The 18,014-nt window shown below is 42.7% G+C and overlaps 1 protein-coding gene across 10 annotated transcripts in view; it reads right to left on the bottom strand.

The window, feature by feature from the left end:
- Nucleotides 1–18,014, bottom strand: part of LOC140467388 (plasma membrane calcium-transporting ATPase 1-like) — a 252,286-nt gene that overhangs the window by 56,995 nt on the left and 177,277 nt on the right. For all 10 annotated transcript variants that reach the window (XR_011955441.1, XM_072563711.1, XM_072563710.1 and 7 more), the window contains one exon: nt 2,375–2,554. Coding sequence is in view for 9 of the 10 variants with exons in the window: in XM_072563711.1 (XP_072419812.1) it covers nt 2,375–2,554 (180 nt within the window). In the remaining variant the exon portion in view is untranslated. The remainder of the gene's footprint in view (nt 1–2,374; nt 2,555–18,014) is intronic.

Genomic DNA, 18,014 nt, shown 5'->3' with positions numbered 1-18,014 from the left:
GGGGATCGGAATGTCGCAAGTATTTCAGAAAAACTTTCAATAATTTCACTGCTGACAATTTTGGCATGTGAAATCAGTATCTTGCTTTCTGCTACAGAGCAATGAGTAAGGTAATTCAGAACAAGAATTATTCAGGTTTTCAGTCCATTGTTGTGAAATTGGGGCAAGATGAGCTCGATACAAATTCTGAAGCACAAGCTAGAAGTGCTTCTCATTGGCCTCCTGCCAATACTGTAAGATTAATGATTCATTAATACCAGACCAGTTGGCTATTACAATGCATCCTACATAAGGCCTCCAAAATTCAACTTGGAAGGTGGATTTTGCAGGAGTTCCTTTAGTTCAACATGAATTTCCACCTTTTTTTTTAAAAAAAGAAAGGCCATCTCTTTTTCAAGGAAATGCCAGTTACATTTTGGCTAAAAATAGTCCTGCAGTGTCTGTAGTTATGGTGCTTATGGTTTGCATTAGGAAACACATTCTGTGCCCATGGCAACAGACAAATATGCATGTAACATTAAACTTCTGTTCCATGAAGCTTTTACTTTAGAATACTGCAATAGGTTGACATGGTGGCTCAGCAGTAAGCACTCCTGTTCTCTCACCTCCAGGAATTCTCTGTTCCCTTCTACTCTCTGACAACTATCTGTGTGGAGTTTGCACATTCTCCCTGTGTCTGCATGGGTTTCTTCTGGGTGCTCCAGTTTTCTCCCACAGCCGGTTCAGGTTAGTTGGATTGGCCAGGCTGAATTGCCCATGGTGTCCAGCAATGGGCAGGCTAGGTGGATTAGACATGGGAAGTGCAGGGTTATCGGTAGGGGGATGGGATCCTCTTTGGAGGGCAGGTGTGGACTTGATGGGCCAAGTGGCCTGCTTCCATACTGTAGGGATTCTATGATTCTATCCCAGTTGCTCCAGCCAAAAGCCTGTTATTTGTTATTACTAGAGTTGAATATTATCAAGCCTACCATGACAAAAGATAGCCAAGCAGGAGGCTGGGAGAACACAAGTCAGGCAGCATCAGGAGGTGGAGAAGTTGACGTTTTGGGTGTAACCTTTCTTCAGGACTCAGGATGCTGCCTGGTTTGCTGTGTTCTCCCAGCCTCCTGCTTGTCTACCTTGGATTCCAACATCTGCAGTTTTTTTTTGGTCTCTCACCATGACAAAGAGACCTGACAGTATGGTCATGGCTCAGTTGTTGGCAGCTGTGTGCATGTGATAGCTGTGGGTTCTCATCTACCTCAGAACCGGACTGACTCTCCAGTGCACTACCTAGCAAATTCTGCACTGAGTTAGCATCCTATGGATATTTTGAACGGTTTGCCTTTCAAGAAGGTTAAAAATCTGTTTGAATGGAAAGGACAGTCTCCCCTCTCAATCAGTGCCAAAAACAGGATGAGTGATGATTTGTTTTGGTTCTGTTTTTGAGACACTATAGGCATTGAACAGCCACCATTATAAATCAAACAATCTGAGGTAGCACATAACTATTTCCCCACATTCTTGCTTTAAGCTAGCACGCTGAAGAACAACAGTATAAGACAGTTCCGGATTTTATTGCTGATGCTATCATATGGTTTCAAGCCTCCAGGTATTATAAAATTAGCAACGATTTCCAAATCTGATCAATTACAAACAAATTTGCACAAAAGGAAAACAAAAAAGATCCAATTTATCTTGTCATTCCAAACCCACCCCAAAGAAAGAAAAAGACAGACAGTGACCTAACTGGCATACTTACCACCTATGGCACATTTAAAGAGATGCCTTAAATCATTCCATTGTTTTGCCAGTAATATAAGTTCTTAATATTTACAACACAGAACAACCCGTACAAAAAATAACCTTGCAATATCCTTCTGTGAGCCATGTAAAGTATTTACATTACAAAGGCCTGCAAGATGCAGTTTGTATTGCCTCACAGGTCAGAATCAGAGTCCGTTCTGAATGTTAAACTGCTGGAAATTTAAAAGTTGTACACCTTGAATAAAAATAATAAAAGTTTTAGAATGTAGTCAATGTTTCCAAAACTTATTGTGAGTTGGTTTCCAAAGCTGAGCTCTTGACAGGGAAGAGGAAACCCAAGAGAAAACTGTTGGGAAGTTTTGGTGTACCTCTAACTGGCCAGGAACTGGTAACAGCAACGTTGACAGCATGGGCACTTAGAGGATGACTGGGGGCAATGGGAGGGTGGCTGTTTGAAGAAATCCATTTCACTTTCTTTCCTGGTTTAATTTTGGATTGAGATTAAAAGGTAGCAATGACAAGTTGTCTGACAATTCCTTCAGCTTTATTCTTGGCTACTTGTTCCTGCACTATAAACTCCCGCTACCGTGGACGCTATTCTACATCTAATCATTGGTGAGAGTCATACCTCGCCCTTCTCATTGCGGATAAGCCGGTTGAATTCTTTTCCTTCTAGACACAGAAAGTCTTCTCCAGGGTGGATTATGCCACACTTTGTGGCAATGGCACGTGCAGTATTAATATTGTCTCCAGTCACCATTCGAACAGTTATACCAGCTCGCTGACACTTCAATATGGCTTCTGGAACCTGCAACGGCAACAGTCAACCCTCAGTGACTGAATAGAACTAGGTACAATCCATTTACTAATGCAGTACACTGCATTACCTTTCGAAAAAAAGAATAATAATTCACCACTTTCTCAATTTATTTATTTATTTTCCACTATTGAAGCACTCTAATAGTAATAATTTTCTAGAAGACATTTCTGTGACTATCGCTGAATCTCACAAAATTAGTTACTTTCTGAATTTGTTATTTTACAAAAAAACCAACAGAAGAATCTGAGCAATTAATACCACAGCCTCTGCAAACATGGTTAAAGCTCCCTAATAATGCATCATTGTATTCAGACAGAAGGAAGAAACGAATATACCTATTTTGCAAAAGCTTTTCTTTTGATCAGTTATAGCAAATGAAACATGCACATAGGAGCAAAATAAAAAAGTTTGTGATACTGAAGTAGAATTTGATTCATACAAAAACAAAAGGCATTTAGACAAATGGAGAAACTAAATAGTAAACTAATACCGCAAATTTTTTTTTACAAGGGTCGAAGAATGAACATTTAACTGTGTACTACTGAAAAATGGAAAAGGATCAGAGTTTCAAGAAACTGTAGAGCATCAAAAATGAAAACTTGACACTTGATACACATTTACTGTTTAACTATTCTCACTATGCAAAATGGGGCAAATTCTGGACTCAGCCTTAGAAAAGGAGGCAACTAAAATGTGTGGGGGGTAATTGGGAAATGGAAAGGAGTGGGGGAGGGGGAAATGGTGCTACATTTCACGATGCATATTGAGGTCACTCAGGATGTACAGTCGGGAATAGGTTAAATGCAATAAACACTGACGTAACTTGACATGGAATAATAAAAGCCTTTCAACACAGGCAATAAAATTAGCTGGCAGAGGTGTAATTATTTTCACCAAGAAAATGGAATCAACTGAACTGTTTGTGGTTCTTCAGAAAGGGACTTGTTTATTTATAGATAATAAGCATCTCCAGGCGTACTGTGAACAAGTTGTTCAGCATGTGATTTCAAAGAATTTAAAATAGGAATAGGCTGTTAGACGATATCAGGTACGCGTTGCTATACATTATTTAAAGCGCACTGCATTGTTCAGCATTATTCTTGAACTATTAACTTCTCAGGCACATAATTATACTTGCTCTCAATTTCAATAAACCCTGTCAAAGAAATCAATCACCTCAAAATGGTTGTCTTGAAAAATGAAACATGACGTTTTCTTTCCCAGTTTAGACAGTGGAGGTGGCAAGGCAGCTCAGTCGTTCGCACTGCTGCCTCAGCACCAGGGACCTGGGTTCGATTCCACCCTCGGGTAATCGTCTGTGCAGAGTTTGCACATTCTTCCTGTGTCTGCATGAGTTTCCTCCAGATCCTTCCTACAGCCCAAACTTATTCAAGTTAGGTAGATTGGCCGCGCTAAATTGCCCACAGAGACCACGGATGTGCAGGCTAGATGGATTCACCATGGGAAATGCAGAGTTACAGGGCTCGGGTAAGGGAGTGTGTCTGGGTGGGATGCTGTTCAGATGGTTGGTGTGGACTCCAAGGGCCAAATGGCCTGCTTCCACACTGTAGGAATTCTATGATCTTTGATTATATTTTCCTCAGGATTCCTCACAGCATTCAACAGAAATTTGCTCATCCCTTAATAGACAGCTCAGCTTTTTAACAAAAAATCATTCATGGGATGACAGTGTCATTAGCTAGACCAGGATTTATTGCCCCTAAGTGCTCTACAGTACGTGGTGTTGAACTGCTTTCTTGAACAGCTGCAGCCCCTGAAGTTTAGGGACACCCATTGTTCTTTCAGGAAGGATTTTGACCTGATGACAAACGGTGTTGCAATTTTACATCAGGATAGTGTGTGACTTGCAGGGAGCTTGCAGTTAGTAGAGGTTAGGGCTTTGGAAGGTGCTGTTGAAGAAGCCTTAGTGAATTGCTGCAGGGTTTTTTCGAAATGGTGCATTGGGTTGCCATAGTGCAGCGGTGGAGGGAGTAAAAGTTGAAGTGAGTGGATGGATACTCATCAAGCAGGTTGTTTGCCCCAGCCATTACTGAGCTTTGAGTGTTGATGGATCTGTGCTCAGGCAAGTGCAGATCTACCCGATGTTGACTGGGCATCTCGAAGGATACGAAAGGGTTAATACTTGATACATTAGACCTCACCCATGTGGTGATGTCATGGGGACTTGACAGGAGAGGAAAGTAGGATCTCTTGGGAGACAGACATAAGGCTATGTCCTCCCTATAGTCTTTGTATCCCTATATATAGCCTGTGAATAGTTGCATGTGATAAACTGTATCTTGTTTTCGGTTTTAAATTGAAACACCTTTTTTAAAACAAAGTAAATTTCCCTCTTCTTCCAAACAGAGTAAAGTTCCCTGTCCACTGTTCCCATCAAACAGTCTCAGAACAGGATCATATACGGAATGAAGCTTCCTCTATGCTTTCCTTTTAAAATAGAAAATAACATGACACCCCAACCTGTATGTTAAAAGGCATTAGATATACGTGGGGAGTCAGAAGGCGAGCTACCCACGTGGCCTCTGAATTGCTCTTATAGCCACATTATTTGGTTGATCCAGTTCAGTTTCTGGACAATGGTAGCCATGTTCTACCACCACCACCCGCCACCCCCCCCCCCCCCCCCCACCCCCACCAACCACAATGTTTGTGTCAGTCGCGGATTCAGCAAAGGTGACAGAAACATAGAAAATAGAAAGAGTAGACCATTCAGCCCATCTGTTATTCAGCATGATCATGCTTGATCTTCTGTCCCAGTGCCATCCTCTTGGACACTTATAGCTTTTAGAAATAATCTCCTTTCTTAAACAGATTTGTGATTTGGGCTCCAAAGCTTTTAATTGTAGGCTGCTCCAATCTATGAGCGAAGACATTTCTCAACCGAGATCTATATGGCCTACCCAAAGACCTGACTATGATCACCTGTTTTTAAATTCTCCAGACAATGGAACCATCATCTTTGGATCCAGTCTGCCCAATCCTGCCATATACTTTGATGAAATCCCTCTCATTCTTCTACATTAAATGAATACAGGCCCAGTTAGCTCAAACTCTCATGACCAATCTGCCAGGCCAGGAGTCAGTTTGGTGAGCCTTTGCTGCACTCCCTCTACAGTAAGTAATGGTTTTATTCTGTAAGGATTGCACACAATACCCCAGATGTGTTCTCACCTGTACAGCTGTAAATTCATTAGTAATGCCATTGATTGTCACAGGGAGATGTTTAGATCCTTCTCATGGGGAGATTGTCATTGTCTGACACTTGTGTAAAACAAGTGCAACTTTTCACTTAAAAAAAAAACCACGCCTGGATATTGTTCAGGTCTCCATTCATATAAACATGGATGGCTTCAGTATCTGAGAGGTTGCTCAACATTGTGCAACTAACAATGACAATCCCACCCATGACCATATATGATGGAGGTAACACCGTAGATGAAGATGGATGGGCCTACAACACTCCTGCGAGAAACTCCTTTGGTAAATATCCTGAAACTAAGATGATTAACCTCCAACAACCACAATCATGTTTTGTGCTGGGTATGACTTTAGTCAGTTTTGCTAGATCCCTTTCATGCCACAGTCAAACGCAACCATGATGTAATGGGCAGTCAGTTCACTTCATCTCTGGCCCATGCTTGATCGAGGTTGTTATAAAAGGGGGGGGTAGGGACTTGGTAGCTCTGACTGAATACAAAGTGAGCATCAATGAACAGGATATTGCCAAGTAAATGGCACTCAGTAGCTTTTTCAATGACCCCTATCACTCTCAGGTGACTGACTGTGGATTGTTGAGGAATTAATACTTCCTTCAAAGTGGGTTGCAGGTAGATAGGATAGTGAAGGCAGCGTTTGGTATGCTTTTCTTTATTGGTCAGAGCATTGAGCGTATGAGTTGGGAGGTCATGTTGCGGCTGCACATGACATTGGTTAGGCCACTGTTGGAATACAGTGTGCAATTCTGGTCTCCTTCCTATAGGAAGGATGTTTGAAACTTGAAAGGGTTCAGAAAAGATTTACAAGGATGTTGCCAGGGTTGGAGGATTTGAGCTATAGGGAGAGGCTGAATAGGCTGGTGCTGTTTTCCCTGGAGCAGAGGTTGAGGGGTGACCTTATAAAAGGTTTATAATAGCATGATAGGGTAAATAGACAAAGGCTTTTCCCTAGGATGAGGGAGTCCAGAGTTAGAGGGACAAAGGTTTAGGATGAGAGGGGAAAGATATAAAAGGGACCTATGGGGCAACGTTTTTACAGAGTGGTGCGTGTATTGAATGAGCTGCCAGAGGAAGTGATGGAGACTGGTACAATTACAGTATTTTCAAGGCATCTGGATGGGTGTATGAATAGGAAGGGTTTATAGACAATAGGTGCAGGAGTAGGCCATTCTGCCCTTCGAGCCAGCACCACCATTCATTATGATCACGGCTGATCATCCTTAATCAGTATCCCGTTCCTGCCTTATCCCCATAACCCTTGATTCCACTATCCTTAAGAGCTCTATCCAACTCTTTCTTGAAAGTATCCAGAGACTTGGCCTCCACAGCCTTCGGGGGCAGAGCATTCCACACACCCAACACTCTCTGGGTGAAGTAGTGCCTCCTCATCTCTGTCCTAAATGGTCTACCCCTTATTGTTAAACTGTGTCCTCTGGTTCGGGACTCGCCCTTCAGCGAGTCTTCATGCTTCCTGCCTCCAGAGTGTCCAATCCTTTAATAATCTTATACATCGCAATCAGATCCTCTCTCAGCCTTCTAAACTCCAATGTTTACAAGCCCAGTCGCTCCAATCTTTCAGTGTAAGATAGTTCCGCCATTTCGGGAATTGACCTCGTGAACCTACGCTGCACTCCCTCAATAGCCAGAATGTCTTTCCTCAAAATTAGAGACCAAAAGTGCACACACTATTCCAGGGCCCTGTACAGCTGCAGAAGGACCTCTTTGCTTATATACTCAATTCCTCTTGTTATGAAGGCCAGCATGCTATTAACCTTTCTTCACTGCCTGCTGTACCCGCATGCTTACTTTCATTGACTGATGTATAAGAACTGGAATGGTGGTGCTGGAAGAGCACAGCAGTTCAGGCAGCATCCGAGGGGCAGTAAAATCGACGTTTCGGGCAAAAGCCCTTCATCAGGAATAAAGGCAGAGAGCCTGAAGGGTGGAGAGATAAGCTAGAGGAGGGTGGGGGTGGGGGTGGGGAGAAAGAACACCTAGATCTTGTTGTACTGCCCCTTTACCTAACTTGACTCCATTTAGGTAGTAATCTGTCTTCCTATTCTTGCCACCAAAATGGATAACCACACATTTATCCACATTAAACTCCATCTGCCATGCATCCGTCCACTCACCTAACCTGCCCAGGTTACCCTGTAATCTCCTAACATCCTCCTCACATTTCACCCTGCCACCCAACTTTGTGTCATCAGCAAATTTGCTAATAGTACTTTTAATACCTTCATCTATATCATTAAAGTACATCGTAAAAAAACTGCGGTCCCAGCACTGATCCCTGCGGCACACCACTGGTCGCTGCCTGCCATTCCGAAAGGGAGCCGTTTATCACTACTTTGTTTCCTGTCTGCCAACCAATTTTCAATCCATGTCAGTATTTTGCCCCTAATACCATGAGCCCTAGTTTTGCTCACTAACCACCTATGTAGGACTTTAATCAGAGGCTTTCTGAAAGTCCAGGTATACTACATCCACTGGATCTCCCTTGTCCATCTTCAGAGTTACATCCTCAAAATATTCCAGGAGATTAGTCAAGCATGATTTCCTCTTCATAAATCCATGCTGACTCTGACCTATCCTGTTACTGTTATCCAGATGTGTCATAATTTCATCCTTTATAATTGACTCCAGCATTTTTCCCCAACACGGAGGTCAGACGAACTAGCTTATAATTCTTTGTTTTCTCTCTCCCTCCTTTCTTAAAACGTGGGACAACATTAACCACTCTCCAATCCGCAGGAATTGATCCTGAATCTATAGAACGTGGGAAAATGATCACCAATACATCCATGACTTCTAGAGCCACCTCCTTCAGTACCCTGGGATGCAGACCATCAGGTCCTGGGGACTTATCAGCCTTCAGACCTACCAGTCTCTCCAATACCATTTCTTACCTAATATAAATTCCCTTCAGTTCAGGTCCTTCAGCCACTATTACATCTGGGAGATTGCGCGTGTCTTCCCCAGTGAAGACAGATCTAAAGTACCAATTCAACTCTTCTGCCATTTCTTTATTCCCTGTAATAAATTCACCGGTTTCTGTCTTCAAGGGCCCAATTTCAGTCTTAACCATTTTCTTTTCTTTTCACATACCTAAAAAGGCCTTTACTATCCTCCTTTATATTTTTGGCCAGTTTACCTTCGTACCTTAATTTTTCTTTGCGTATTTCCTTTTTAGTTATCCTCTGTTCTTTAAAAGCTTCCCAGTCCTCCGATTTCCCACTCATCTTTGCTATGTTACATTTTTTTCCCTTTTGTCTTTATATGGTCCTTAACTTCCCTCGCCAGCCACGACCATCCCTGCCTCCCCTTAGGATCTTTTTTCCTTTTTGGAATGAACTGATCCTGCATCTTCTGCATTATACCTAGAAATACCTGCCATTGTTGTTCCACTGCCATCCCTGCTGGGGTTTTGCACCATTGAACTTTGGCCACCTCCTCCCTCATAGCTCCATAGTTCCCCTTATTCAACTGAAATATTGTCACTTCCGATTCTACCCTCTCCCTTTCAAACTGAAGATTAAAGCTTATTGTATTGTGGTCACTACCTCCTAATGGCGCCTTTACTTAGAGGTCCCTGATCAAATCCGGTTTGTTGCACAACACTGGTTTGGAGGGATATGGGCCAGGTGCTGGCAAATAGGACTACATTAGGTTAGGATATGTGGTCGACATGGACAAGTTGGACCGAAGTGTCTGTTTCTGTATCGGACATCTGACTCTACAGTAAGTTGGATTGGATATTTTTCAGCTTTTTGCTAACAGAACATACCTGGACAATATTCCACACTGTTGCAAAAGCCTAGTTTGTGGCTGCACTGAAACAGTGGCTAGGACACACAGCAAACTCTGGAGCCAAGTCTTCAAGTATATTGCTGTAATATTGTCAGGGTCCCCATAGTCTTTAAGTATCAAGTGCCTTACTTCTCGATGTGTGGAGTGAACTGAATTGGCTGACAACTGGCATCTGTAATGCTGTGGACTTCAGCAGGAGACTGAGATGATCACTCAGCTGGCACAAGGTAGTTAAAATTAACCCTAACCCTACTGCTTCAGCCTTGGCTTTTGCAATAGAACACTGGGCTCCCTCATTGGGAATGGGATTATTTTAGGAGCCTCTTCATCCCATCACTTAACCATTGTGTCCTATGCAAGACACAGGCTCCTCAAGACTATTGTTAAATCTGACTTTGGGCTTGCAATGTGGAGAGGTGTGAGAATTGGTCAAAGTCTAGAATAGCTTTCGTACAACCAACCAGCAGGTGGAAGTGCAACACTAACTGAGATGGTACTCTTAACTCCATTGTTTTCACTGGTCACAAATAGAGCATTTCGTCCAACTAGCCCCCACCCAGTTAATGCTCCACAGAATCCATCGCCCACTCGCCTTCATCTAACCCCATTAATGTGACCTTCTAATTCTTTCTCCCTCATGTTCTTAAGTGGATTCTGGGTAATCCAAGATGGAGGACGGGAAAAATTTCTGGCTGTAAGAGCTGCTCCTTTTTTTGAGGTATTTTAGGTGTTGGAGACCATTTCCTCGAATTCCAGGAGCAGCAATTATGTTTTATATGCTGTTGCATTGTTTTGGAACCTTGGGGAAAAAAAAAGTCAAAGCAACAGGAGTTTAAAAAGGGCAGACAAAGGCAGTGCGAGAGAGAGGAGAGAGGGAGAAGAGGGAGAGAAGAGAAGAGAGAGGAGAGAAAGAGAGAGAGGAGAGAAAGAGAGAGAGGAGAGAAAGAGAGAGAGGAGAGAGAGAGAGAGGAGAGAAAGAGAGAGAGGAGAGAGAGAGAATGAATTAACAAACCGTGAAATTCACAACTAATCTTGGAGGAACTGTTGGGCAAAGTTCACAGCACGGAATCAGATAAGTTAATTGGTGTTTTAAGTCTGTCCAATAGAAAGGCTGCAGTAGTGGGTACAGTGGATTCTTTCTTGATTATGTGTTTTTGGAGATAAGTCTCTTGATTAAACTTAAAATATAAGCCATAGCTATTAATTTAACCTGGGGCAGTGTTTGTAGAGGAATAAGACGGTGTTATTTTCTGGGTCTGTAGATTGTGAAGGAGCAAAAATGACCTTTGCAGTGATATGTACTTCTTGTCAGATGTGGGAGTGTAAAGAGAGTTTAAGGGTTACTGTGGATTATATCTTCTGCCATAAATGCTGTTGGATGCAAATCTTATCAGATCGAGTGGATCGGTTGGAGAGACAGATAGAAGCGATGAGGAATTTGCAACTGCTACAGTATGTGATGGATGGCAGATATAGAAAGGTGGGTGGGGGGGGGGGGGGGGGGGGGAAGTCTCAGATACAGTCACGTAGATGGATTAACTCCAGGAAGGGTAAGAGAGGTAGGCACCTAGGGCAGGAGTCTTTTGTGGATATACCCATTTCAAACAGGTATGCTGTTTTGGAAAATGTAGGGGGTGATGGATTCTCAGGGGAACGTAGCACGTACAGCCAAGTTTCTGGTATTGAGACTGGCTCTAATGCAATGAGGGGTACGTTGGCTTCCAAGAGATCAATTGTGTTAGGGAATTCTGTAGTCCGAGGTACAGACAGACGTTTCTGTGGCCAGCAGAGAAAAAGCAGAATGGTATGTTGTTTCCCTGGTGCCAGGATCAAGGATGTCTCAGAGAGGGTGCAGAATATTCTCACGGGGGAGGGGGGCCAGCAGGAGGTCATTGTCCATATTGGAACTAACGACATTGGAAGGGAAAAGGTTGAGACTCTGAAGGGAGATTACAGAATTTTAAAAAAGGAGGTCCTTAAGGGTAGTAATATCTGGATTACTCCCAGTGCTACGAGCTAGTGAGGGCAGGAATAGGAGGATAGAGCAGATGAATGCATGGCTGAGGAGCTGGTGCATGGGAGAAGGATTCACATTTTTGGATCATTGCAATCTCTTTTGGGGTAAAAGTGACCTGTACAAGAAGGACGGATTGCACCTAAATTGGAAGGGAACTAATATATTGGCAGGGAAATTTGCTAGAACTGCTTGGGAGGATTTAAACTAGTAAGGTGGGGGGGTGGGACCCAGGGAGATAGTGAGGAGAGAGATCGATCTGAGACGGGCACAGCTGAGAACATAAGTGAGTCAAGCAGTCAGGGGCAAAGTAGGACTAATAAACGGCATTTATTTCAATGCAAGGGAACTAACAGGGAAGGCAGATGAACTCAGGGCATGGTTAGGAACATGGGACTGGGATATCATAGCAATTACACAAGCATGGCTCAGGGATGGGCAGGACTGGCAGCTTAATGTTCCAGGATACAAATGCCACAGGAAGGATAGAAAGGGAGGCAAGAGAGCAGGGGGAGTGGCATTTTTGATAAGGGATAGCATTACAGCTGTGATAAGGGAGTTTATTCCCAGAAATACATCCAGGCAAGTTATTTGTGTGGAACTGAGAAATAAGAAAGGGATGACCACCTTATTGGGATTGTATTATAAACCCCCCAATAGTCAGAGGGAAATTGAGAAACAAACTTGTAAGGCGATCTCAGCTATCTGTAAGAATAATAGGGTAGTTATGGTAGGGGATTTTAACTTTCCAAACATCGACTGGGAGTGCTATAGAGTTAAAGGTTTAGAAGGAGAGGAATTTCTTAAGTGTGTACAAGACAATTTTCTGATTCAGTATGTGGATGTACCCACTAGATAAGGTGCAAAACTTGACCTACTCTTGGGAAATAAGGCAGGGCAGGTGATTGAGGTGTCAGTGGGGGAGCACTTTGGGGCCAGCGACCATAATTCTATTTGTTTTAAAATAGTGATGGAAAAGGATAGACCAGATCTAAAAGTTTAAGTTCTAAATTGGAGAAATTTTCATGGTATTAGGCAAGAACTTTCAAAAGCTGATTGGAGGCAGATGTTCGCAGGTAAAGGGATGGCTGGAAAATGGGAAGCCTTCAGAAATGAGATAACAAGAATCCAGAGAAAGTATATTCCTGTCAGAGTGAAAGGGAAGGCTGGTAACTATAGGGAATGCTGGATGACTGAAGAAATTGAGGGTTTGGTTAAGAAAAAGAAGGAAGCATATGTCAGGTACAGACAGGATAGATTGAGTGAATCCTCAGAATAGTATAAAGAAAGTAGGAGTATACTTAAGAGGGAAATCAGGAGGGCAAAACGGGGACATGAGATAGCTTTGGCAAATAGAATTAAGGAGAATCCAAAGGGGTTTTTACAAATATATTAAGGACAAAAGGGTAACTAGGGAGAGAATAGGGCCCCCTCAAAGATCAGCAAGGCGGCCTTTGTGTGGAGCCACAGAAAATGGGGGAGATATTAAATGAATATTTTGCATCATTATTTACTGTGGAAAAGGATATGGAAGATATAGACTGTAGGGAAATAGATGGTGACATCTTGCAAAATGTCCAGATTACAGAGGAGGAAGTGCTGGATGTCTTGAAATGGTTAAAGGTGGATAAATCCCCAGGACCTGATCAGGTGTACCCGAGAACTCTGTGAGAAGCTACAGAAGTGATTGCTGGGCCTCTTGCTGAGGTATTTGTATCATCAAGAGTCACAGGTGAGGTGCTGGAAGACTGGAGGTTGGCAAATGTGGTGCCACTGTTTAAGAAGGGTGGTAAGGACAAGCCAGGGAACCATAGACCAGTGAGCATGACCTCGGTGGTGGGCAAGTTGTTGGAGAGAATCCTGAGGGACAGGATTTACATGTATTTGGAAAGGCAAGGACGGATTAGGGATAGTCAAAATGGCTTTGTGCATGGGAAATCATGTCTCACAAACTTGACTGAGTTTTTTGAAGAAGTAACAAAACAAGATTGATGAGAGCAGAGCAGTAGATGTGATCAATATGGACTTTAGTAAGGCGTTCGACAGGTTCCCCATGGGAGACTGATTAGCAAGATTAGATCTCATGGAATACAGGGAGAACTAGCCATTTGGATACAGAACTGGCTCAAAGGTAGAAGACAGAGGGTGATAGTGGAGGGTTGTTTTTCAGACTGGAGGCCTGTGACCAGTGGAGTGTCACAAGGATCGATGCTGGGTGCTCTACTTTTTGTCATTTACATAAATGATTTGGATGCGAGCATAAGAGGTACAGTTAGTAAGTTTGCAGATGACACCAAAATTGGAGGTGTAGTGGACAGCGAAGAGGGTTACCTCAGATTACAACAGGATGTGGACCAGATGGGCCAATGGGCTGAGAAGTGGCAGATGGAGTTTAATTCAGATAAATGAGGGGTGCTGCATTTTGGGAAAGCAAATCTTAGCAGGACTTATACACTTAATGGTAAGGTCCTAGGGAGTGTTGCTGAACAAAGAGGCCTTGGAGTGCAGGTTCATAGCTCCTTGAAAGTGGAGTCGCAGGTAGATAGAATAGTGAAGGCGACGTTTGGTATGCTTTCCTTTATTGGTCAGAGTATAGAGTACAGGAGTTGGGAGGTCATGTTGCAGCTGTACAGGACATTGGTAAGGACACTGTTGGAATACTGTGTGCAATTCTTGTCTCCTTCCTATTGGAAAGATGTTGTGAAACTTGAAAGGGTTCAGAAAAGATTAACAAGGATGTTGCCAGGATTGGAGGATCTGAGTTACAGGGAGAGGCTGAATAGGCTGGGGCTGTTTTCCCTGGAACGTTGGAGGCTGAGGGGTGACAAAATTACAAAATTACGAGGGGCATGGATAGGATAAATAGACAAAGTCTTTTCCCTGGGGTCAGAGAGTCCAGAACTAGAGGGCATAGGTTTAGGGTGAGAGGAGAAAGATATAAAAGAGACCTAAGGGGCAACATTTTCATGCAGAGGGTGGTACATGTATGGAATGAGCTGCCAGAGGATGTGGTGGAGGCTGGTACAATTGCAACATTTAAGAGGCATTTGGATGGGTATATGAATAGCAAGGGCTTGGAGGGATATGGACCGGATGCTGGCAGGTGGGACTAGATTGGATTTGGATATCTGGTTGGCATGGATGGGTTGGACCGAAGGGTCTGTTTCCATGTTGTATATCTTGATGACTCTAAGTCTTTGCTTGTCACGTCAACTAAAGCTGTGAGCAATAAATTCTAGACAATCAGGGCAAAGTTTTCCACCTGTGTTGACTATTAGTGACCCTGTCATGAATATTTGCAAGTAGAAATATCTTCTCAGAGAACCTATTAAACTCTTCCACTTAAAAAGGGCTTTACCAGGTTTCTCCTAGTTTCTCCTTTCTAGAGAAAAATGCACCAGTTTATTAACTATTTACTCAAAATAGCCCCTTATTACTGGCCTCAAAAGAGAGATTTATGGCTGAGTGTGCCTTTGTATTTATTTTACAAAAAAAATCTTGAAATGGTAACATGCAGGGTTGGGGGTCAAGGGTAGGGGCAGGGATGATGAAAAAATGCTTCCTTCATTATATAACTGCAAAGTTTGAAAAAAAAATTAATGATGGACAGTGAAGAATTATAATTAAACAGTAGAGCATGCATGTCTCAAAGTACAACACTCAAAGATGACGCCATGTTGTACTGAAGGGAGGGATCCAGCCTTTCAGTCAGAGTCATGCAGCAGGGAAACAGAACCTTTGGTCCAATGCTGACAGTTATCCCAAATTCAAATCGTTCCACCTGCCTGCACTTGGCCCAAATCCCTCCAAATATTTTATATTCATGTACTTATCCAAATGTCTTTTCAACGTTCTAACTGTACCTGCATCCACCACTCCCTCTGGAAGTTCATTCCACACACTAAGCACTCTCAGTGTAAGATAATTGCCCCCATGCCTTTTTTCCTCTCTCATCAGAACTATGTCCCTAGGCGTGAAATCCCCTTTCCTAGGAGAAAGACACCCCTACTCACCTTCTCTATGCCCTCTATTTTATAAACCTCTATGAAAAGGTCACCTCCCAACCTCCTACATTCTAGTTAAAAACAACAAGCCCCAGCCTATCTAGCATCTCCTTATAACTCAAACCTTCCATACCCGGCAATATCCTGATAAATCTCTTCTTCTCCAGCTTAATAATATCCTTCTTATAGCAAGGAGGCCAGAACCGGACACACTATTCCAGAAGTCACTGAATAGTTTTACATTTCAAAAGTGAAAGCCACAAAATAGCAATGATAATATACTCCAAAAAATAAGTTCCTGAAAAGATTTCTACGCTAATTTAACACTGTTCAAAGAAGCTAAGTAGTAGAAATACAGAAGCATACAAGGCTGATGCTGGGATGGACCAGATTAGCCATCACACTATTATAAACATCAAACCTAGATTACGACATTGCAAACTTCTGGAGGTGCTTACCACCTAAAAAGGAGAGTTGCCAATCCCAAATCACTCTTCAGGTCAGTTTCTTTGAAATAAAAATGTAGAAGGTGAGAGAAGCCGATTCCCCACCCTGCCCCACATCAAATTAGAAGGCATTTAGAACATAGAACAATACAGCGCAGTACAGGCCCTTTGGCCCTTGATGTTGCGCCGATCCAAGCCCACCTAACCTACACTAGCCCACTATCCTCCATATGCCTATCCAACGCCTGTTTAAATGCCCATAAAGAGGGAGAGTCCACCACTGCTACTGGCAGGGCATTCCATGAACTCACGACTCGCTGAGTAAAGAATCTACCCCTAACATCTGTCCTATACCTACCACCCCTTAATTTAAAGCTATGACCCCTCGTAATAGCTGACTCCATACGTGGAAAAAGGTTCTCATGGTCAACCCTATCTAAACCCCTAATCATCTTGTACACCTCTATCAAGTCACCCCTAAACCTTCTTTTCCCCAATGAAAACAGCCCCAAGTGCCTCAGCCTTTCCTCATACGACCTTCCTACCATACCAGGCAACATCCTGGTAAACCTCTTCTGCACCCGTTCCTGTGCCTCCACATCCTTCCTATAGTATGGCGACCAAAACTGCACACAATACTCCAGATGGCTGCACCAGAGCCTTATACAACTGCAACATAAATCTCCTTGCTTAGGATAGGAACAGGAGTAGGCCAAATCAGCCCTTTGCTGGATTAGTGGTGCTGGAAGAGCACAGCAGTTCAGGCAGCATCCAACGAGCAGCAAAATCGACGTTTCGGGCAAAAGCCCTTCATCAGGAATAAAGGCCCTTTGCACTGGCGATGCAGTTTGTGGAGAAAGCAAGCTTTTCGGGTGCTCTCCTATAATTAGGAGGGACCCAGTAATTAACATCAGACTTAGCTGTCAACAGTAAAAGATAGATGTACACACAGTCAGGCTAGGAGCAGAGGAGTGACTTGGCCAAGGTACGTTATCTAAAATGGCTAGGGCAAGAACCTCCACTTAAAAAATTTCCAAAATTTTCAGTAAATAAAAGTAAACGTTTTAATATATTAACTCTGACAAGGACAAGTACTCCAAAACAATTACAGTAATTACTTTGTACCAAAAGTCTTTTTTCTTAAAAAAAGGTTTAGAACATCATTGGCTGGTTGGAGTGACAAGAACAGTAAGAAATAAGGCTACAGATAAAACAGAGTGGAACTACAGAAATTGGCATGATCAGACACCAGCCTGTAAATCACACCATTAGAAAGCCTCACCATAAGGACACTGGGCAGCCTTGCATGACAAAGGAACAGAAGCAGGAGACAATATAAAAACTCACAGAATCCTTTGAACTGTTGCACCCATTAAATTTACAGACTGTTTTCTGCTTTTAGTTGTTGACACCATATACTTTGCAACCTAATTAAAGAAATCTGTGTCTGTTCTTCCAATTCCGTGCCTTCTATATTTAAATCAAGGCTGAAAAGCCTATGATTTGCCACAGTTACACTGCCTGTCAAGCTATTATTTACTGTACTGTCATTTGGAGATTTTATTTCTAATTTGAGCATTCCAACGCTGCTGTTCAAGACTCTTCCAAAGCAAAAAGAAAATCACAAGCTCAAATTAAGAGGGCAATTTCAAGTGCAGTTCTATGATCAGGTACCCACAGCAGGAAACCAGATTCCCTGCAGCAGAGTTCTCCCTGGGAGTGTGTGGAATCACAAAATGACCACTTCAGCTTTGTCCCTTCCCTCTTCTCTCTTCCAAAGACTCAAATACGCAATTAGTTTCTACAATATACTCTTAACGTTGAATTGATTATTGTGATTGTGCGCCACATACAAGTTTGACTATCTTTAATATTATCAGAACATTCAAGGGCTATTGAAACACCTAAATGCAATATTGACTGAAGGTTTTGGTGTTC

This window comes from Chiloscyllium punctatum, chromosome 45 (genome assembly GCF_047496795.1).
Source record: "Chiloscyllium punctatum isolate Juve2018m chromosome 45, sChiPun1.3, whole genome shotgun sequence".
Lineage (NCBI taxonomy): Eukaryota > Metazoa > Chordata > Chondrichthyes > Orectolobiformes > Hemiscylliidae > Chiloscyllium > Chiloscyllium punctatum.
Note: the sequence above shows the minus strand (reverse complement) of the source record. Positions and strands in the feature narration are given on the sequence as shown.